The sequence below is a fragment of the Orbicella faveolata genome, unplaced genomic scaffold (genome assembly GCF_042242905.1).
Source record: "Orbicella faveolata isolate gen_17 unplaced genomic scaffold, um_ofav_v1 contig_14, whole genome shotgun sequence".
NCBI lineage: Eukaryota > Metazoa > Cnidaria > Anthozoa > Scleractinia > Merulinidae > Orbicella > Orbicella faveolata.
The window spans coordinates 23,666,390-23,689,428 of NW_028301541.1; the positions used below are offsets into that span (position 1 = coordinate 23,666,390).

The following is a 23,039-nucleotide window of genomic DNA, read 5'->3' on the forward strand; positions in this document are numbered from 1 at the left end:
AAATCAAGAGACATGCACATTCCATTTACACGTTAAAGAAATTTATTTCATACAAGTTTAAAATGATAACAGTGAGCAAAAAACCCTTAATCAAATGTCTTCCTGGACTAGTCTCCAAAAGTTCTCTTCAATGGTTAGAATGCAGCATCACATTTTGTTACGCTTTCTAAAATAATAAAAGTGTTCTTGCACATTGTTGAACTTGCATTCAGAACTTAGCAACCAGTAGAAACAGACCAAGTATTAGTCCTACAAGTAGTTTATCCTCTTTTGTTTAATTAGGGAAATATAGTCTGTGAAAGGACTGTTGTTGATCACCGAAGTTTCACAAGATGCAAGTCAAATAATAAAATAAAGCAACTGTATTTTTCTGCAGAGGGTAAAATAGAGCAAGAAACATAGTTCTATTTCACCCAGAAATTGCTACAATAACTGACTGAACAATAATTATCTGACTAAAACAATATTTCAATACCCACTAAAAGCACTCAAGGTCTCACTCTTGAAAATATTAGGTATGTTTTAACAAGTTATTACTTATATCACATCAATATGAAATAATTATCAAGGAAATACTTTAACTTTAATGAAGGAATACTCCAGATTTCATTTGACACTGACAATAAACTATTTTGTGTTATGATAACCTTTAATGCATATTACATTACAAATAAAACTATAAAATGCCATAAATGTCACAAGAAACTAGCACTTTACTTTCAAGTGGCAGATTGTTCAAAACTGGTTTTAATAGTCTTAAAGGAAAAACGTAGAGTAAAATGACAAAATCTGACTACAATGTTAAATGTTTCCCTTGAGCATCTAATTGGTCAAACAAAAGATATAAACTTGCAGGCACACTAAGCAAACTGCAGTAAGTCACAGCCTATTAGTAACCACTGAAAACACCTGATAGAAACGCACATCTGTTTCCATATTGATTTGTAATTTGTCGATCATTTTTAGATGCTTATAGATACTGATCTTTTATCTAGAGCCATCTGCTAAAGGTTCTTGCATAATTTAGAGTAGTTAAATGAAACTAAGAGAAACCATACAAAGCATGCACTGATAAACAGGACTATAATTTCCATGCATTTCTGATCATCAAATCAAAGTAGGCATCACTCTCAATGTTTGCTCCAAGACATGAGTAGTACTCTTTGAATTCTTTCAGTGTAACCTAATGATTGGAAAAGAATAGGAAAAAGCCATTACTATATACTAAAATACCTATAAGAGATCTCCCTTCAGGTTCTCTCTACTTCAGTGTCTGGGAGACAATTGACATTTAAGCATGCAAATTGGATTCCAATAATAAACTACAATTGATAGAGTATCTGTTAAGGGTTCTAGCTGGCACAGAAATCAATAGGTTAACCTAAAATCAAAGTCTTCAAACACATTTTTGTAGAATCTGTTTAAAATATCCATATCCTGCAACTGGACACCTCACCATGTCATTCTGACAGTCCTTTAAATATCACTAACATGGCACCTGACCATAATTCACTAATTTTGAAATTTTGTTCTAAGTTTCTAACGAAGAATGGTGACGGTCTCAATGAAAATCTTAACCTGGAGACTATTTTCTTAGCTACAACCCTGGGTGTCAAGTGTGGGGGGCTGACTTGGAGTCAGCTCAAGAGGAAACCCAGGACAGAGACGCCTACACAGGACTGTTGTAGGTGGCCTATGCCTCAGGAGGGGTTCTAGACGTAAGTAAGTAGTCACTAACCTTTCCATCCTTTTCATCATTTGGTTCAAAGTTCCTTAAAAACTCCTCAAACACCTCTTTTTCTGTCATTTCTCCATTTTGGTACTTCTTATGTTCTCTAGCATTATAAACTCTGAACACAAAAGGAAAATAGTGTCAGTTACACTAACAACTATAACTGACAACCACAGTATTACCAAGATATATAAGGTAAAGTCTGCATACGAGCCAAGTGGCCCATCAGGCCGGAGCTTATCCCGGTTTCTGTAGCATGAAGCGACTAGGAGTATTTCTACTCCCCCCTGTATGGGATGCTAGTCCATCGCAGGGTTACCCCCAGCATTAAGTTCGCTGGTACCCATTTATACACCTGGGTGGAGAGAGGCACTGTGAGAGTAAAGTGTCTTGCCCAAGAACACAACACAATGTCCCCAGCCAGGGCTCGAACCCGGACCGCTCGATCCGGAGACAAGCGCACTAACCATGAGGCCACCGCACCTCCCTACCAAGATATATAGCAAGCTTATATTATATTGTATTGCTTGTATTTTTTTTGTAACTTACCGGTATTTATTTATATCCCCATTCACAGACAAAACTACTTACAATGCAACACTTACAGTACCTACATTACCAACAATCATGGAAAAAAGTCTTGGGACAAATTTGCACTTTTGGTGCTTTTGTGCACATGTCAGATGCGAATACAACTTCGCCTGCATAACCTCACCCTCCACTCCCCAAACAATGTTGAAAACTAGTACCTGCAATTTCACCTGATTTTCAACATTGTGTTGAGTGGGGAGGGGGACAGCAACGCCTTTTTAAAGGATATAGCAGCATTTTTTTTTAAACTTCAGTCCTAAAACACAGATAATTCGTAACATCATGTAAGTGTCCCAAGGACTTTGGTCCATGATTGTACATTAAGATAGCTACATGAAATACCCCACTTCATGTATGGCTTGTAACCTTTTGTCTTCTGCTGAAGACATCTTCCAGTCAGTGATAAAACAAAGAGTTGTCAAAACACTTCTAGGTAACTGTGTTCTGTTATTTGATTGACCCAACTCAGTTTTCCTTTATCCAAACAATTGAACAATGCATGCCATTCACCACTTGACCTACAGGTCTTTGAGTTTGTTCTCTACTCTTTAGATTGCCAGTTATCATCCACAATTAAAATGAATGCATGTTAATAATGATGAGATTTGTATTGGGCGATTCCAGTAAATATCCATACCCTACCACGGGTGGCATGAACATTTTAACCCCCCCCCCCCCCCACTTGCCTTCAGAAATTCCAAAATGCTCTGCCCCACCCCCATGCCCTCAGAATTTCAAAATCGTTAAACCCTTCTCCCCTTCGGAATTTTTGATTTTTTTCCAGACCCTTTGGAATTCCTGTTTGTTCAATGTCAGTTCATTACAAACTGGAAAAGTTATCAGATCAGCGATTTCAAGCGAAGCTTTCATTATCTTCCCCCTCTGGAAATTCAGAGCTGAACCCTTCCCTCTCCCAATGTGTTTGGAATTCCAAACTGCATTACCCCCCATGCCTTCAGAATTTCAGTTCAAGAAACCCCCTCTCCCTTGGAATTCCACGATGCCACCTGTGGTGTGGCATGGATATTTTCTGGATCATTCATTTCACAAACACTTTTCGTAAAAATATTCAACTTATATATATACAGTCATGTGTTTATAACAACAATTAAATAATGATAAATGTGGTATGCAAATTACTTCCTCAAATCTTCACTTGTCAGTACACCATCACCAGTCTTGTCAGCTTTTGCAAATGCCTGTTCCACCACCTTCAATCTCGAACCTGTCAAAGGTTTCTAGACAAAATCAAGGATTTAATTAGATTTCGACCCACAGTACAAATATACAGTTTTCAAAGATCCATTTAGGCCTGGTTTAAACATCGCAGTTTACATGCACCAAATCTAATTGCCGAAGTAAGTGCATGTAAAATGTGACATTTCAAAGTGGTACTATGACGAAAATCGCATCTTTCCTATCAAAGCCATTTTAAAACATAAACAAGTACCTGTAAGAGGAGAAAAAAGCTGTTTACTATTTTCAAATATCTCTTTTCGTTCCAGAGATATTCAAGTTTTTAAAATATGTAAATTGGCAAAAAGATGACTTCATGCACTCAACCAAATTTTGATCAAATATGAAAAAAGATATCTCAGCCAATTTGCATCAGAAATGTTTGATTCTTTGCAGGAGGATTCTATTAAATGTGCTCTACAATACAAGCCTTTCAGTTTGGTTACCATGGCAACATACTGGGTTCCAGACCTCCCCAATATTAAAGGCATTTCTGCCACCTTTGCTGTTCCATTTTCCTATTTGCAAATGGTGCCTCATATGCATGATCCAGCAAGCATATAAATATGTTAGCTCCAGTTTGTGACCTCACTTAAGGTTTTTTGAGCTGAAAATCACTAACATATTGAAATCAAGTGGGTGGGGACTGGAAAAGAGTAAGTTACCATGGCAACAGAATTTTTTAATAGCTGTAGGTGTGCTTCCTGTGGAGCTATTAGCCTACCAAGTTGTAATGGTCTACGCTGCAAATTGGCCAAGACAGATCTATTTATATACTTGATATTATATTGGGTTGAGTGTGTGACATCATCAGTGACCTCATTTGCATATTTTACACACTTTTCAAACTGAAATATCTCCGGAACTAAGCAGATATTTGCAAATGGTAAACAGCATTTTTATTCTTTCATCGAATTCTATGTGATATGCCTAAAAAATCACGGGGTAAAAATTTGATCATAGTACCACTTCAAATCAATTAAATGCAACATATTTGAATTAAATGCAAGATACCGGTAGTTGAATATTTGACTGATCCAGTTGAATATATGACTGAAGTTCGGCAGTTGATTTAAACGCCGTATTTTACATGTGCTGAAACTAATTCATAAATTATGTTAACTTATTTTTTTACCCATAACTTAACGGTTTTGTGCTGCGTGACATGCGCACAACAAGCTTGTGGGAATTTTTGGCAACAATTGCAGTACAAGATGTAGAAGGAAGGCTGTTGAGGATGCCGGCATGTGTGGTTCTTGCTTCGCTATAGTCATGCAACATAGTTGTGCAAAGCCAATTACTTTTCGGCCGTCAAGCGAAAACCACTCTATGCTACATCACATGCGGGGTACAAAAGCAATATGGCGACTGTTGAGGAAAATTGTGTATGCCATGGTTCGCACTTCTCTTCAGCAAAGTATAAGACTAATACTGGTTTGACATGCTGCAATGCTTTTTTGTACGAGATGCTCTACTTTTTAAGTGATAACAGTCACTTCTTACCCTGAATGCAACCATGAATTCATCTATGTCTATCTCGCCTTTACCATCCCTGTCAAAGTACTTAAACAACTCCTTGGACTCCTGTACAAAACGACAAAAGAGAACAGTCAAAGAAAACTGTTACATCGAACATAAACAAACAGACTGAAATCACGATCTTGGGGAAAAATAATAGTGCCAGTCAAATTCCATATTTACGTGGCTTAGGTTTAATTTTGTGAACACAAGAGAAAACATACATATTAATGTAGTTTAATGTTTTAAACATCTCAGTAGGCATATGTCATTAAAGCTTGTTAGTGTGGAATAATTATACTTTTAAAATTGAACCATTATCCGGGGTTTCATTAGCATTTTCATCAGGAGGGAAACTGGTTTTGACAGGTGGGCAAAACTTTTTGAGCTGACCTTCTTTTTAAGAAAAACTTTTCTCTAGATGGTCAAACAAGGCAGGCACAATCATTCTCACGCATAGTCAATTTGCCTGGTGCCCTGCCCTTAAAAATACCTGTATTGTAATATCCAGTTCTTCAAAACCACAGCAATTAGAAAATGAGCAATCACCAAGAAAGCTAAAATAATAAAAACAGTGCAAACACTTTCTGCAGTGTATTTAGTTTCTATTTTAAATGTACAGAGACACATGTATCAGAATGCAACAATAAAAGCAGGCATCATGTCCTAAAATCCACATACAGCTGCAGTTTGTGGGCTTGTTGTGAAATTACTTATATAATGAGAAGTCCCACAAAATTATGCTTCCAAGGCCATGCCCAATAACAAGTACAGTTCTTTTAATGACTTTAATACTTTAATATGTAAGTTCTGAAGTAGGGAACTTAATGTAACAGAAGGTTCTTTAGTTGTACAGCTGTATGCCTGGGTTCTTTTTTGACTAAAGGAGTGGTTAATTTAATTGATAACTCCTTTCCTCATTAATTTCATATGAATGTTATCCCAACTTGAATACAAGAGAGAATTATCTCATATTTCCCATTTTTAGCATACATGTTGAAGCTTTCTTTGTTCATGTGTGTAACACTGATGTCTTTTTTTGCCTTCTTTTGATAAGTATGCAGGATGCCCGAGGCAGACTGCTTCAAAGTTTTGGTTCAGTTTCTTCTTTCTCTTCTTCTGCTTTGTAATCACATATGCAAATTAACCTGTATCCCACGGGACCAGGCAGTATGTGGAGTTGAAATCATGTAGGATTAAAGGTCGAACATATTATTTTAACCATAAATTTGTGTCAAAAGCTCCCATTGCCTTGAGATTTCACCAAGAACCATCACTTTCCTACATCGCCAACCAAGTGGGAATTCTCGTAGATAATTTTCATAGCAAGACCCACTGTGAAGGTGTCCGCTAAGTAGGAATTTAAGCTCGTAAATCTCACAGCTATTTTTCATCACCACCCATCGCGAAGCCCAACAAATTTAACAAAGGTGGAAAATAGCCATAAATTTGCTTGAAAAACTCCCATTGCCTCTAGGATTCACCTATATAGAGAGCATGTCTGAGAGCCAGCAAATGAATATTTCTTATCGTGGCCCGTCAAAACCCTGGTCAAAAACACTGGAAAACAATGAAGCCAAAACTCCCTGAAATCGCTTTACTTTGACTTTACTAGTAACATGACCTAAACCTCTACAGCAACATAGAAAAAAGTTACACAAATGAAGCCAAGAAGGCGTTTTAAGTGTATTTCTTCTCCACACTGAAAAATTTCAAGCTACATGGAAATCTGAAATTCAAACCAAGTGAGGCATTTTTGTGTCACTTTGACACATCAGTAACAATATTCATTTGAGAATGTTTATACTTGTACTATCAAATGAATACAAATTTGAACACGAACAACATTCTGTTATCTTGTTGTTAAAGAAAATAAAAATGCAAAACTGAGTGTTTGTATTTCCGCTTGCATTTATTTCTTCGCAGATGGCCAATGCATCCCACACGAAAACCCTTAGGTTTCTTGTTATATTGAAATTAGGGGGCAACGTTCCTCAGGTGCAACAAATTTAGCTTTCCATCATTTTTGTTTAACTATCATCAATGACTCACCAAACGAAACTAGCTGACCTCAGTTCAGAAATTACATATAGGTGATACTTCACTTATTTAAAGGGTTGACAAGCCAGTTGCCTAATTGATGACTTTCAGCCCCTTTTTTGTCACATGTCTGGTTTACAACATAATGAGGTATAAAATGTAAATCATGCTTATGGAAAAAGGGTTACATGCTGCTGTACATGAGGAATCAATTTCTATGATCAGAGCGTACCTCATCAGATAAGTTGACCCCATAGTCTTGAAGACCTGTACTGAACTCATCAAGACTCAGAGTAAGACTGTGGTCATCATCGTAGATTCGGAAAGCTCTGTGAATTAAAACAAAAAAGGATGTCTCTCTTGAATATTAAAATGCTTTCAAATAGTTGAGGGTAATAGATAATGACACGAGCTCCATTAAGGATGTTCATGTAAAAATCTTCCAATTTAATAATTAATGGGTTCTTCCTTCTCACAAGGTATTAACGAATAACAAGTTTTCACAATATTTCTTACTGCGAATTTCCATCCCATTTGTTTTTCCTCTCGGGATTTCCAGAATGTTTGGTCAAATGGTACCTGTTTCAGAAATTCAACAATTTTCTGGACCCTTTCCTGGGCAATTTCCATACCTTTCACTCCCATTTCAAAAGTTCCAGAATTTTCATTTGAATGGAGAGTGCCCTAGATGTTAAAATGAGCAAAAGAGATAAACCACCTTCCTAATCCTTTGGCACCAGTTGCTCCTCTCTTTTTACAGGCTGCTCGTACTTTTTGCAAGCTGGGCGGAGGTCCATTATCATCAGCCATTTTATCCTTCTTCTTCAGAAACAGGTCTCAAATCTAAAAGAAAATTATAAACCTTAAACCTTAAACTTTTAAGTTTTCTGTTATCTTCCAATAAGACTTAAAGAGGAAAGAAAAAATTGTTTTATCTCGGTTTGTAAGTTTGCTGCTCATTAGATTTCCAACGTCAGTCCACACTTTATAATTGTATTAGTTATAAACTTAAGTTAAATGGTGTGCCAAACTATTAAAAGGAAGGTGGCAATATGAACACAATAAATTAACGACATGTCACATGCAGACGGCTGGCTGTACGTGAATTACAATTGCAGAAGTTTTCCAACCTACAGCAAACGAACGCTGTATAAAAGCTTCAGGGGACAAAACAGAACACTAATAAAACAGTAAACGAACCAAACAAAGCAAATACTCATAATCATACTACTAAAAGCGTAGCTAATGGTGTACTCACAGTGATGGAAACTTGTCTGTGGCACTCCCTGGAAAGTATGCTTAGCAGCCAGGCTGCAAGCTATTTTTAGACACAGGCCGGGCTCAGTAAAGATAGAACCGCGAAGCGTGCACAACACAGAACATCTCGCCCAAATAAAATGTTTATCAGTTTGTCTCGGAACAAAGTACCATATTCTTGTAGCTTACGAAAATTCTAAGCCTGCCGTCACGAAGTTTTAGTTTGAAACGCTAAGATGAAAGAGTTGTATTCATAGAACACGTCTTTCTTTACACGTGTCTTCCCCTTTTCAAGGTGAGAAAGCAAATCCTGGCAAATTAACCCTCTACTAACTATGAATTAACAGAGAGATGAAATAAAAATGCGGTGGCGACATGGTGAGTTTGATATTTATAGATGAAAATAACATCTTGTGGCGACTGGGTGTCCTTATGAATATTTAACCCGAAATTCCCGTCAGTAAATACCTGTCGACAACAAGTGCTTCGAAAACAATCCTCAAATAAACTCCTCAAAGTGAGATCAACCTGACAAGTTTTCTGATTTAAGTTTGGTGACTAAAGTAAACCTTAATACGTTAAAATGAAAGAGTTATCACTAATGCGTAAACTAGTTCGACTGAGTATATTGAGCCTGAATTAGCTTCAGCGTTACACGTCACGAAATCAGAAATAACAAATGTTCATCAAAATTGTGGACGTTTTAGTGATATTACAGAACGATGCATGCATGCAATAAAAACCTCTGCGAAACCCTGTAGACATGTTCTCCTTATTTGATTTTCCCTTAACCTTTACTTAACGCCTTGTGTTTGGTAATATCTCACTTTTGACAATTATGTGCTATAGTGAGCCATGCTCTGACGACGTGGTTCAATACAGTTGAAGGCAAAACCCGTTCGCATACAGTCAAAACAAAAAATTGAACTAGATAACGATAAATCGGAAGCATGTACATTCTGAACAAGAGCAGCTATAATACACGATCCTACATGTGTGATACAAGCCGAAGAAACAACCATATCCAGCGGCACTGTTCGGAAGTCTTTATAGTTTCTCGATGATTCTAAGCGCACTAATACCACATTGAATCGTCAGTCTGTTATAACGTACAATCCGTGATGGTCTTCAGATCTTAAAAAAACTCTTTATCATAAGCTAACTTACCTTTTACAAATAAGATGTGGGTATTTCAACTTTGAACAGTTTAACGGCTTCTGGAGTTTTCGTTGAAGACGCGTTGACGAGAGATGTGCAAATTAGCCAGTCGCGTGTTTTTCACAGTAACCACTAGAAAGCTTCGCTCAAAACAGGTAATTAGCATTCAGTGGAAACGCCTCGTTGCTTTCTTTGTAATTATGGTAATATTCAACTGTCTCGCTGAATACGGTTTGCGCACAAAGAAATTCTTGAGTTTATTTGCGAAGCTGGACTCTTTCAAGAGGTATCAACAAAAAACGAAGCATTGTTTATTCCCATTTTCTCTTTATTGCTCCAAGATTACGCTACAATTTGAAATAAACGATGTTATAATTGTGCTGTGTTTACTATATATAAAGAGGACTGAAGTTGCTTCCCAAAATAACTGCTCATCGTTATGAGACACTAACAGGTCTCGGACAACTTTTTCAGTTGGAATGGTCGGTCGTAGACTGTTCACAGTAAAGTAAGTATAATTCAACGTACGGGTGTTACCAGTTTCCAACAAAAACTTGGTTGATCCGCCAGAGCGACAAGCGTAACATTATACAAGACCATAACAACAGTATAACCTATTGAGACGCCTTTAAGTTAGTTCGTGCTCAAGGTAATTATTACCCGTATTTCAAAAATAAATAAATAAATAAATATACATTTATATAGCGCCATTTTCCACTAATTGTCCATGGCGCTTTACAATACTTTAAAATTAAAATCCTAATTCTTGCGCTTGTGAAGATGAACCCCATTTTATTATCGCGTTGTGATCAGCCTGTTAAGATGCAACTCTTTGCAAAGTTGTAACTGTGAAGTCTAAGAAAATGAGTAAAGAGCCACCTTAAAGTTTCAAAAATTTTACTTCACTATGATCAGGATCCAAGAGAGATGTGAGTAGCTAACCCACTGGTAAAGCCTGGTTTTCACTAGCGACGCAAGCACAAGCGCAAGCACAATTCTTATTTCACCGTGAAAACGACCTTCACCCAGGCATAAACACAAGCCCAAGCACAAGCACAAGGATCAAAATTTCTCCTTTTTCTTGTGCTTGCGCTTATGTTCGCGTTCGCGCTGCAACAATTGAAAACGAAATACCGCTCAGGCACAACACAATCGCAAGGATATTTACCACGGGTGGTTAAGTTTGGCCAATGAAAACACTGGATCCAGACTACCTCGCGCATAAACAGTTTGGAATGTCTGGATGATTTTGCTTGTGCTTGTGTTTGCGTCGAATTTCGTTTTCGGTTTGGGTCATCCCCATTGCTTGCGTTTTTGATTGCGCTTGTGCTTGCGTCGCTAGTGAAAACCAGGCTTTAGTGACACAGGTTCATAAATCTCAGATAATGACAATAGACCCTGAAGCACGTGTCATTCTGACCTCGGTCGTCGTCATGATTCTAGGACTGAAGCAAGGAACAGTAAGGCACATATGGAAAACATTGTATCAGACATGTAAGCCCAATGTATAATCCAAATTGACTCAGGGTGTACCAAAGGCAGCTCACGAGTGAAATAACTGATCGATTGCAGGAGAAAATCACCACCGAGCGACAGGAGCTGTACCCCCGGCTCATGATTCACCCAACACCAAATTTTCAGTCCACTTGTTGATTAGTTGTATATAGCTCAGTTATATATTAAAATAGTCATCACTTTTACCACTTAATATATTTCCCTGTTCGATTCGTGAATTGTACAACAAGGCAATTTTCCCTATCTTTTCTTTCCCTTTTTTTTTATACCCTACACAATTTCTACCTAGGTCAATTTCCCACGTTAGCTACATTAATATACCAGCAAAATATTATTTTCCTTTAACAGTCTTAATTTACCAAGGGAATAGTTAAATATTTCAACAATAAATATGCTTATTTATACCTCGATTATTGCAATCTAAATTACACTGAAGCATTGATTGCGCTTGCATAATCAAAGTTACAAGCGGTGTGAAGACAGCTTTGCATTTCTTCCATAGACTGCTCGGACTTGTTCGGCACCAAACTGCCCATAGACAAAAATCTGCTCACTGGAGTAACCCACCAGAGATAAAGAGCGCATCACGGATACAATCATGGTAGGTCCACCACACAATAATATTTTATGATCCAGCGCTTGAGGTCCTGTCAAGTGATCAGAGATCATGTCCTTGTCGATGTGCCCCTCTCCTCCTTGCCAGTTTTCTGTCTCAGCACCTTCAGACACCGAGTAATACACATGAAAACGGCCATCATGTGCATTGTAGCCATCTAACTCGCTCTTAAACATCAGGTCTGACTCTTTGTCCGCGTGATAAAGCAAGGAGACTGAGGTCTGATCGTCTGGATCCGCCATGATATCACGTACAAGTTGAATACACGGGGTGGCACCACAACCGCTGGCCACAAGACTCAAGTGTTTAATTGAGTTGGACTCGTACTCAAATCCCCCGCATGGACCTCGGAATTCTACCAGGTCACCTGTGCATGATCAAACGAAATAAATAAATAACCATAAAGTAACTTCTCTAAATTTCTTTTCTGTCGGGTAAATGTTTTTTTTTTTTTAATTTGTACATTTTATTCGTTAATCCGAATAAAAAATAAATACTGAAATGACGTTCATTTACCCCCGTTCAGTTTTTTCAGCCAGAGTCTAGTGAGTCTAGTGGGCCAAACAATTAAACTTCAGAAATAAATATTTCAACTCAAACATAACAATATTAAAAACCCTAACTGGCAGGAGACAGACCAGTTAGTGAATGTTTTGTTGAATATATTCCTTATAGTCTATACTTCATTAAATCTGATTTTCGGTCTCACCTGGACTCAGTGCTCGAAATCTTTTTGACAACTGTCCATGACTTTCGAACCTCATGACCAGGTCTATTCGGCCATAATCGTTTGTAGCGTTCACTGGCGAAAAATAACGCTGACAATATTTATCGCCGTCCCCGTCTACATGTATTCTGACCTGAACGTACTGGCCGGGAAGGCAACCAGTGTGTTGTGAGACCTGGGGAAGAGCGAACTGAAACTCGGCTTGTTTGTCACCAAGTGGTATAATGGAAAGGAGCTTCAAGGGGACAAAACAATCAGGGCTCAGAGCGGGTAAATGCTCTATTCCTTTTCCATCAGTAAAGGGACCTCTAGTGTCCGGGGGCTTAGTGTTAAATGGATTGTCAAATTCTGTGTCTTGGTAGCTATTCTGTTCATTTTTCTCCAGTGGTGCATTCATTGTGACCTCACGCATCAACCGCTGTGCAATTTCCATTTTTTCGTCATCGCCTAACTTTAGTAACTCTGCATTCAAGGCTCGTCTATCTGACGACTGGGACCTGAGGTGACAAAAAGATGAAGGCGCTTGTGTTAAAAATGCGTCAACAAATATAACCAAAGCGTCATGTGCACATTACTCACTATGACAGATTTGCAATGCCATAAAGATCTTTGTTAACGATTAGCTGGAAACTCTCTCTCGAACTCTCCTCTTGTTGTAGTGGAGATTATAATTCATACGCAAATGGTTGTATACCCACACGACAGTATTGTGTATAAAGAATGTAAATGTAATTTATCTACACACAAAACACCTAGATGTACTGTTCTCCTGAAATCGTTATGAATTATTAGTAAACCGAGGTTGAGTTATAATTTGGAGTGTTCGTTTTATGGAGGGGAAAACCGGAGAACCTGGAGAAGACCTCGGAACAAACAACAAACTCAAGACATTTATGACCCAGGCCCCGGCCACACGGGTGAAGGGCAAGTGCTCTCACCGCTACACCATGCTGCTCTCCCTATATGTCATTAGTACTTGAGGGATAGAGAGCTTAGTCCCGTTATTTAACATAACGTCGTGTTTCAGTGTGAAACTTGTTTCATGGTAACTCTTTTACAGGAAAAAAGAGGAAATTGTAAACGTTGTGTCTCACTTACCATAAATCCAAGCTTTCCAGACCAAACAAAGACGACTTGCCAACAAACTGTTTTAATACTTCATTGCTTGGACCCATGAGCCAACCCGCTCGTCCATCTCGAAACAGACGTTCAACGCCTTATAGGAAGAGAAACAAGATCACTCTTAGGTTTTGGAAAGGTAATTAGAGTCCTAACAGATTAAGGTTGAAATTAACCCTGTCAAATTTGTTTCCAATGTTTGTTTTAAAATGTAAGATTAATTGAGCAGTCGTTAATTAAAACTTTAACCCAACCACTCAGTCACACAGTCAGTCAGCCAGCCAGCCAGCCAGTCAGTTAGTCAGTCAGTCAGTCAGTCTGTCTGTCTGTGTCTGTCAGTCAGTCTGTTGCCAGTTAGTCAGTCAGACAGTTTGTTAGTCTTTCTGTCTGTTTGTCTGTCAGTCAGTCAAACAGTCAGTCAGACAGACAGACAGACAGACAGACAGACAGTAAGTCAGCCAGTCAATCAGTCAGTCTGTTACAAGTTAGTCAGTCAGACGGTTTAATTGTCAGTCGATCAGCCAGACAGTTAGACAGTGCGCAAGTTAGCCTGTAAGTCAGAAGTCAGCCAATCAGTCGGTCATTCAGTCAGTAAATCAGTCAGTAAGTCAGTCAGTCAGTCAGTGCTAGTCAGTAGGTCTGTCAGTCAGTCAGTCAGTCAGGCAGTCAGACAGACAGACAGACAGTCAGTCAGTCTGTAAGTCAGTTGTCAGCCAATCATTCGGTCATGTAGTCAGCCTGTCAGTCACTAGTCAGTCAGTCAGTCAGTCAGTAGTCAGTCAGTCAGTAGTCAGTCAGTCAGTCAGTCACCCAGCCAGTCAGTCAGTCAGTACGTCAGCCAGACAGCCAGCCAGTCAGTCAGTCGGTCAGTCAGTCAGCCAGTCAGCCAGCCTGTCAGCCAGTCAGTCAGTCAGTCAGTTAGTCAGTCGCTCTGTCAGTCACTCTGATTCATTTCTTTATTTATTTAACTCAGAACTTCCATGTGCAACTAAAAGCCGTCCGCGTTTTCAGTCTGTGCGATTGCCTGTAACTTATAACTTGACATTTGGTCCATTTCATCCAAATCCATCCAAATGTTTGCACCATATTAGAGATATCAAACTGTACTGACGTCCAGGTCGTGTTTAAAATGCCTTCATAAAAAACACTGTCCAATCAGACCGAGCATGATAGAAACACTTCCACTGGGGGACCAACCTGAGTTTTAGCGTTCTTACCGAGGTCTCGCTTGTAACCAGATCCCCCGCAAGCCTGCATCATCTTGTCTGTTGCCTTGTTCACATTCTTGGCGCATTCAAACCTCATCTGCCAACACCAACATGGATGTAAGCTACCAATCCTGGTAAATGAAGACATAACCAAAATTATACAAAAAAGGAACAACAACTTTGATATGAAATTTTAAATGTTCTTTTTTGGCGGCTAAGGCATGTTGCATGTAGTTATGGCGGTGTTATAGTTTGCAGTATTTGTTGAAACTTACCTGGGAACCCTAAAAGCGATTCAGATGACCTTGTTATGAAGGTCGCATTACTCCAAAAACCTGTTGCAGCGTTTCTAAACGTGTAGTATTTGGACCAACTTCCCCAACGCTATTGAAACGCTGTGACGTTTTGCGGAAAAGCAAGTTTACGAGAAAGTGCAGAACAAACCGACCGCATTATTTCGTACTATCAAGTGAATAAAACTGAGGTTATTTAAAATTAAAACTCCTCAGTAGTTTCTCTTTTCATTTCACAACTGCTTAAGTTGTGTGTATAACTGCGATGATCTGAATCATGTCTTCATATCTTTCTCCGCAGTTCAAATATATGATATTTCATATATTCACTTGCATTCTTCACCATCTACGGGTATATTACGAACTCACAATGTGACCAGCTCCCAGTTGGCTTGATAGCTCAGTTGGTAGAGCACTGTACCGGTATCGCAGAGGTCATGGGTTCGAATCCCGTTCAGACTTGAATTTTTTTCAGTCTTTCATTTCACAACTGCTTAAGTTATGTGTATAACTGCGATGATCAATCATGTCTTCATAGTTTCTTTTATTTGTCAAGCATTTCGAGGAACACGTAAATTAGACCTGTGTGAACGAGGGGCACATCAACAAGTTTGGAATAAAACGTTACCTTTTCTTATAACTCGGACATAGTCGGTTTGATCTTTAGAGGCCGAAAAGATCGATCTATCCCCGCCAGCGTAATAGCGTAAATAATGCTGGACCCCACTATATATACTAAGATATGTTTGTCCTTAACATGTTGAATGTCCTAAGGTTTAGCAGCATCTTTTCTCACCTTAGTGGTGCATTCCAATCCTTGTAAACGCTCCAATCATTGTGGTCAGTGACTTGGTCCATAAGCTGAGCCATAGTGAATACCATCATCCGACATGCATTGGTGCCGCACACTGCTTCTCCAAAGTAATCCTTTGTGAAAAGCAAAATGTAATTACAAAACAGAGCTCATGTTTCGACTAAAGATATTTTTTTTAGTGGTTACATTTGCAGTATTTTTTAAAAAGGCATTAGCCTATGCTGAGTTACATCAAACCCGGAACTTTTTGCTTCTGAGACAACCTGGAAAATGCACTATCATTGCGGTACCGCCAGTGGGGCAGGAATGCGTCGCCATTATGGTAACACTACCGGGGCTTAAATGTAGTACTATGTATGGTGGTACGGAATGCGACACTAATATGGTACCATGCACTGCAGTGAGGCTGCCCTCGCCCTTTGAGCTAGTAGGAATAGATTTCAGTGTAGGAAACTACAAGGCTTGCTCTGCTTGCGTTTTAGTGTTATCCACCTCACCTCTCGTTATCCTCGCCAGGGATCATTAAATGTGATCCGCTTTTATGGTGTCGTCTAGTTATTAAGGTACATGGTTATAATACACGAAAGATAGCCGAGCTCCATGTATCTAAGCTAGCTCTTGGAAAGTGTATTTTTAGATTTCTGGCACAGCTCTTTTAAATGCATAATCTGTAAAATTCAATAATCCGAATCACTTTCGTACATTAAAGAACATTGTTTCTTACTTGGATCGTTGGGTAATCAGCAATGCGCATGCCTATGTCTGCATGCTCTTTAGTGATCACATGGCGTCGAGCTATGTCAATGGCTCCCATGGCAATGCCATTCCAACATGCAGACACTAATAACAAGAATCTTGGTGATCCAACTTCGTCAAGAGATGCTATTCCGTCACCTTAAAATGTAAAATTTAGAGTCAAAAGTGAACTTAAACTGCATTACGCTAGAGTTCCCGAGACTATTAACTCATTTACTAAACAAAGAATGAACTTTTGCGCGTGTGCATTTCTTACACTGCTTAGACCAGCATGTTGTCTATTTCATACACTCGAACCTGTCGTAAGCGACCACCCAAAATATCAAGCCGAGGAGGTCGCTTACAAGAGGTTCCAAATATAGTGATTTTGCTTGGAAGCTTTACTATTTTGAAAAACTGGTCACCGAAGAGAGGTGGTCGCTTACGGTAGCTGGTCGCAACGGCAAGTTCGACTGTAGTTGACAAAAATTAACGTTAACTTCTATTTTCGATCAATACCTTTTTCCACAGTCATTTTTACAACAACTGCACACGTTCTCGCGCGCTCATTGGCTGATTTTCATTGTCAATATGTGGACAGACGATGAGATAATTTATTGTAAAAAACAACGTAACGTCAGTCGTGCGTCTGTCCGGCTGGAATGGGTCTAACCTACATCAAAGGAGAGGTTCCAACAATCAGCTTCTGTTGACTGACATCCACATCATTCGGCGACAAAGAAAATATTGTTCACAAACGTTCATAACTGGCTGCAGCGTGTAGCTTTCAAAGCTAGAAATGCAAACGCATTATAACAAAACACTATTGTATTTGAACTTCTTTAAAGTCAGAAATTCCGAGGAAATGCGCACAAAGGAACAGAACACTTGCTCAGGAAAAGGGACCCTAACCCTGGAGATGTTAAATGGGATTAAAATTTCATTGAAGTCTGTTGCTTTCGTGACGTAAGCTCCTTACCGTATGGACCTATAAGCTGATCTTCGGTGATGGTGCTCTCACAAACAAGAGGCCCAGAATGGTTGCCATGCATTCCTAGTGATGACCAATCTTCGGTGTTGGCTCGAACGTCATCCTAAAATAACAGCTGGAGTAACTTGATACTTACAGCGATTAAAGGCTGACATGTGATTGTAACATTTAAGCGTAATCCTTCTTGGAAAATTAAGCTAGAACCAGGCTAGAACACAATACCACATAACAAGGATTTCTATAATATAACGTAAATAGGTTATTTCCCCAAGATGAAATGTTCGCTTGCTGATGGCAGTGATAATTGGATTTTGCCAGTCTAAATTTGCCTGAATAATAAGTTGTCGACGTACCTGGGAAAAGAGAAGAACTCAGAAAATGGCTTCTTGATAAAATAAAACACATCCTGCAGATGACCATGACAGTACGATAAGAATTCAAAGTCTCACGTTCGACATAGTCGCTATTAACCCACGCCACCGATGGGTCTCCTTAACCCTTCCTATAGCATCCGTCATAAATACATCTCTACATTTACTGCACACCTTAAAAAGTAGAAAGCATGACATATTCGAGAAATTCCCGTCAAACTGAGGACTTGTTGTGATAATCACATAGAAATCAGCAAAACCAGCACTGGTAGCCCACGATCCGCACTTTAGTAACTTGATTCTTCCATCCGCTGTCATTTGAGTCCGAGAAGACATTGGGTACCAGAAGTGTCCGCCTAGTAGCAAAGTCATAATTCTTGTTACTGTGTAAGTTAAATTTATCACATGTTTTAAAACACAAAAACCTCGGTCCTGGAAGATCGGTAACAAGGAGTTCTTATCAAACAGATTTTATAGCCAAGTGAGAGACGAATGGATTGTTAACCGTCCATTTTTTAAAATATTTAACACAGCTCAACGTATGGTTATAAACAAAAAACCGCACTGAACCTGTGGCTGGATCGCTGTATGACACTGTCCCTATCAGAGCATCCTTGTTTACACGAAGTAGAAGGTCTTGGACTCGAGCATTACTGTGATGGCGTAACAGCAGTGCACTCACAGCAATGTAGTGCATAACTGCAAGAATAAAACGAAGACAAATAACTGCAACTGTAAATGTTTCCTTTATCTATGATAACTGTCTATGGCAACCTGTTTAGTTGTTCTTGATACACTTATGTTTGATGATTATTTGTTAGACGTTTTGCTGTGTCTACCAGGGTTAGGTCTGATCTTAAAGCTGAGAGCTTAGCTTTTGCCTGAACCTTGCTTCAAGTTAAGGTAGGACTTTTTTGGAATTTCTGACATTTTATAGTATATGTCCTTGTTTAATTATGCGTCTGATGAACTTTCTCGCAAACTGTAACTTTTTAGCAAAAGTTTCTGAACAAATACCATCTCAGCGGTATCCCTGCTGAAAGCTACACTCACCACACACCATGGCAGTACTCGGGCAGCCATATCGTGCTATTGTCTCCACAACCATAGCCATACACACGTGATTCTGACCCAGGCCACCGTATTCCTTTGGTATAATTAGTCCCAAAAGGCCTTGCGAGGCTAAAGCCTTCATGTTCTTGTAAGGAAACTCGTAACGCTGATCCGATACTAACTGAAACACGTAAACAATATCAGTCTTCAGCTAGCTATATAACAGGTGAATACCTGGTTATCATGTACATTGCAGGAGATAAGAGAGCCTCTTGGAGACTTGCGGATGAGTAGGCCTTGGACATTAAGTATAATATAAGTCAAAAAAGTCGGCCAATCCCAGTTTTCCTTCACGTTGGATAATTCAAGAATGAGTATGTTTTTACTTTAACAATACAGTGGAATCTCTCCACAACGGCGGCCTTTGGGGACAGTGGAAAATGACCGTTGTAGAGAGGTGGCCGTTATGGGTAGGTAGGGGTGTAACATGACACTTGTTTGTATTCGAGAGTGCAATATTTCTATTTTTAAAAAATGCTTATTGTAGCATATAAATACGTAACACAATCAAAATATATCAGTAGAACTGAAGCCAAACAGAAACAGAGACTAACGACGCGTGATAGAGATCAAGTTTCGTGGCCTTTTACAATCAAAAATTGGGATTTGGCATACATCGTTCGTCAGTCGTTGGTTAACTGGCCGTTGTCGAGAGGTTAGTTTCGCAGTTGGGATGTACTTTGATAGCCGTTGCCTTTGTGCAGAGGTGGCCGTTGTAGAGAGATTAAAATAAGAGTGAATGTATGAACCGTTCGCGCGCAGGGACAGAAAGAGTGGCCCCTGTAGGGACGTGGCCGTTGTAGGAAGGTGGTTGTTAGTGGAGGTTCGACCGTATGACAATTTACCAAAGTCATTCTCTCTTTCACTCTGCGTACAACTCTGGAACTCGAGCCACGTTTCATTCTGTTGGTTATCGTCTATGACACGCCATGATATCGTCGGGGGTTATTTTTTGTGCAAATGAGAGATATATTTAGGCATAAACTATACATCTGGTACCCTGGGTGCCAGAGGAATTTTTCCCAGGGTCCATGAGAACGCCGCGCTGGTAAGCAAAGTGCCAAGGACGAAAGAAAATGCTCTGGTGGCACTTTAGTAATCCTTTAATGGCACGAGGATTACTTATAATGGTGTTAAAACTGTTAATGACGTCATTTTCGATTTGTTTGTCTTAAGTTTTCAACTATATTTTTGAAAGCTCTATTTTTCACGTTATGATATGCTGATGCTAGGAGATAAATGAACTGCTGTCGAATGACTCGAGCTAAATTGTCACCAAATGGTATGCTGCTTAAAGTCTAAAGAATCAAACTCCGGCTTGGCAGTCTTGATAGTCATTCTCAAGACCGAAAAATTGGAGAATCGGCAATATTTTATCTTACCGGGTTGTAACGCTTCTACCCCAAAGATCAGTTTTTTAGTTGCATTCTTACAGCGCACTACCCTCGTTGCTAGTCGACAGGTTTCGGGTCTCACAGTTTTCGTTTCTTATAAGACTGTCCTCGAATGAGAAACATTTTAGTGAGAACTAAATGTTGACAATTTAATAAGACTTTTTATAAATCTATTCCGTAGCTATTGCCAAAGAAATTGTATTTTAAGTGTTCTTTGACCGGGACAATCTTACTACAACTTGCTTATTTGAATTTGCAGCTTTTGCAAATCTGTATTCGAGGAAAACGCGGGTATCTTTCAATGTAACTTGAATAAAAAAAATGATTAATACCTGATTTATTTGTCAGATCTCGCCATGTCGAATGTAATTCAAATTCCGAAAAAAAAAAAACACTCACTGAAATTGCTTTTGGTTCCATGGTAGGTTAAATCGTCATTGAAGTTTCTTCCAACGAGATTTTGTAGCTTGAATACATTTGGATTGCAATCTAAGGACATGAAACCAGGGCTAAATTTAAAACTCACCGCATTAGGCCTCAGAGTTGTTCTGCAAAGGTCAATCAGTCGTTTTTGTATTTCTTTGTGCTCCTCTGTCAAGAACCACTGTGGGTCATAATCAAAGGACAAGCCCCAGAACGGACGAGTTCCCCAGCGTTTAGTTTCCGACGACATGCTAGCGTAACTTTGAGGTTTTTTCCGGCCTTATGGTTGAGACACGAACTGTAATTTGAACAATATGCCAATTGGGACCAAGCTCCATCTCTTTTATCTCTCACAGGCCACTTTATTAATTATTCAAGTAAAACGGACAAAATGCTTATTGGTGCTATAGTGTCAAAGGAAAAGTTTGAGAAGGCTTAAGGTATTGCATATATTACCCGTTTATAAGACTGCAAATGGTAAATGGTCATTCGCAGTACTGTTAATGATTAGTAGCGCACAAACACCAATAATTAGTCAATTTGCATAAAGAATGCTGTTTTTAATGTTATGGTCATGAATGTTGAGCGGAATATTACCCATACTGTAATACACATGATAGGTTTTTTCTAGTTTAGCTTAGTTTGTTATTGATTGTAAAGCCACACGTATGTTGTGACTGATTTCTTAATAAAGACTTCTACTACTACTACGACTTCTACTAGTGAGAAAGCAGAAAGCCGATAAGGACTCCATATAAAAGAAATTAATATTAGCATAAGCTGTTTCTAGTGATGATAAAAAGGAAGCCTTTTTCAGAGGCTATTGTAATAAAACCTGTTAGAGCCACTTTCAATTTAAGTCAAATGAATGGTTGTTTTGATATTTCACTAAGTAACCATTCCAAATCGTCTACCAAATCGTCCACCAAAAATTTTCCAAACACGCAAACCGTCCTTATTCACTACAACGAGAAATTACTGTAAAATCCTTGAACAGTTTACACAAAAAGCTTAAAATATCCCCCTGTATTTCCCAATATTGGCCCTGTGAAAACAAGGACTCGCATCACGCTTTCTTGTGCTTGCAAGCACGGCCATTTTCGCGCGTTAATTCCCATCACGTTTTAGTTTACTCTCAAATAGGAAGGCTAATTGATCTAGATGGCTTAAAAACTGAGTTAACAAAACAAAAATATCTCATTTCTCTGCAGAGCTTACCAGAATCATCAATAAGTTAAAAGATAGAAGCTACTTTTAGTTAGTGAATTACTATCACAAACCACTGATAAACGGAAAAGACCTTTTTTTGACCATTCAAAAGACGCAAGCGAAAAATACTTCAACACGATTGGCTACTGGTTTGCTTGGTTAGTTGTATTATCCTGAACACGAACTTTTGCGGAAAAAATCAAACAGTCTGATGTCGAGTCTCTCAGTGAGGCCGGCCAGAAGGGCCTATATTTTAGCAACTCTACACATAACGAAGGGGTGCGGTGATCTTTAACCTGTCGATTTGACTTCAGTAAAAGGTCTTTGGCATTTATGTTCAAGTCCCTAGACCTCAAAAGTATCGTCCCAGCTCTTTGGAATCAAACCTAAGTTGGTCAAAATCAAAATTTGCGTAGCTCGGTGAAGACTTGTTTCGAGTCTCTTAAAGAGCCATAAAGGACCTATATTTTGGCGACTTAACACATAACCAAGACGTGTGATGATCTTTAACATGTCGGTTTAACTTAAAGACAAGGTCTCTGCAATTTAGTTTCAAGTTCACAGTACTCAAAAATATTGTCCAAGATCTTAGGAATCAAGCTTGGGGAAGTCAAAATCAAAATTTGCGCAGCTCGGCATTAGCTTGTTTCGAGCCCATAGACTGGCAAATACGACACTCGTAAAATTCATACGAAACCACATCCGGGACTCGGGTGGCATATTTTCCATATCCTCATTAGTGAAGACATCGATTACTTCACTGATATCATGTTTGAACCTTAAACTGCACTTAAATTTGTTTAAATTTGTTTTTTGTTTGTTGTTTATGTGCTGGTGTTAAAAATGAGGATGAGTTGATGTTGATGGTAAAATTTCCTCCGTGAAATAATGAAAAGCTTGGTCATGTGAATAACGGCCGAAATTTACCTCTGTCATTTTCACTGAAACCCAAGGTCATCACGAGTTAGTTTAGACACCC

The 23,039-nt window shown here is 38.9% G+C and overlaps 3 protein-coding genes across 4 annotated transcripts; all 3 read right to left on the reverse strand.

Annotated features, from left to right (window-relative positions):
* Window positions 1-24: 24 nt before the first annotated feature.
* On the reverse strand, window positions 25-9,671 carry LOC110046125 (calcyphosin-like protein). Of its 2 annotated transcripts, none has more exons than XM_020751797.2 (7): window positions 9,542-9,671; window positions 7,836-7,960; window positions 7,350-7,446; window positions 5,063-5,143; window positions 3,464-3,561; window positions 1,739-1,850; window positions 25-1,183 (listed from the first exon to the last, which is right to left on the reverse strand). In XM_020751797.2, the coding sequence occupies exons 2-7, from the start codon at window positions 7,925-7,927 to the stop codon at window positions 1,082-1,084; spliced, it is 582 nt and encodes a 193-aa protein (XP_020607456.2). In that variant the 5' UTR covers window positions 7,928-7,960; window positions 9,542-9,671; the 3' UTR covers window positions 25-1,081. The 2 variants fall into 2 exon arrangements, with proteins under 2 accessions (XP_020607456.2, XP_089143340.1); XM_089287214.1 differs by lacking the exon at window positions 9,542-9,671 and adding an exon at window positions 8,376-8,458.
* Window positions 9,672-9,839: 168 nt separating this feature from the next.
* On the reverse strand, window positions 9,840-18,241 carry LOC149114563 (uncharacterized). Its single transcript, XM_089287215.1, has 8 exons — window positions 18,096-18,241; window positions 17,539-17,653; window positions 16,549-16,718; window positions 15,807-15,937; window positions 14,727-14,848; window positions 13,489-13,606; window positions 12,373-12,887; window positions 9,840-12,030 (listed from the first exon to the last, which is right to left on the reverse strand). Exons 1-8 carry the CDS (start codon window positions 18,237-18,239, stop codon window positions 11,510-11,512), a joined length of 1,836 nt encoding a protein of 611 aa, XP_089143341.1. The 5' UTR covers window positions 18,240-18,241; the 3' UTR covers window positions 9,840-11,509.
* Window positions 18,242-18,381: 140 nt separating this feature from the next.
* Window positions 18,382-19,172, reverse strand: LOC110046177 (short-chain specific acyl-CoA dehydrogenase, mitochondrial-like). The gene is made up of 2 exons (XM_020751858.2): window positions 18,975-19,172; window positions 18,382-18,620 (listed from the first exon to the last, which is right to left on the reverse strand). The coding sequence occupies exons 1-2, from the start codon at window positions 19,114-19,116 to the stop codon at window positions 18,382-18,384; spliced, it is 381 nt and encodes a 126-aa protein (XP_020607517.2). The 5' UTR covers window positions 19,117-19,172.
* Between the last annotated feature and the right edge of the window lie 3,867 nt (window positions 19,173-23,039).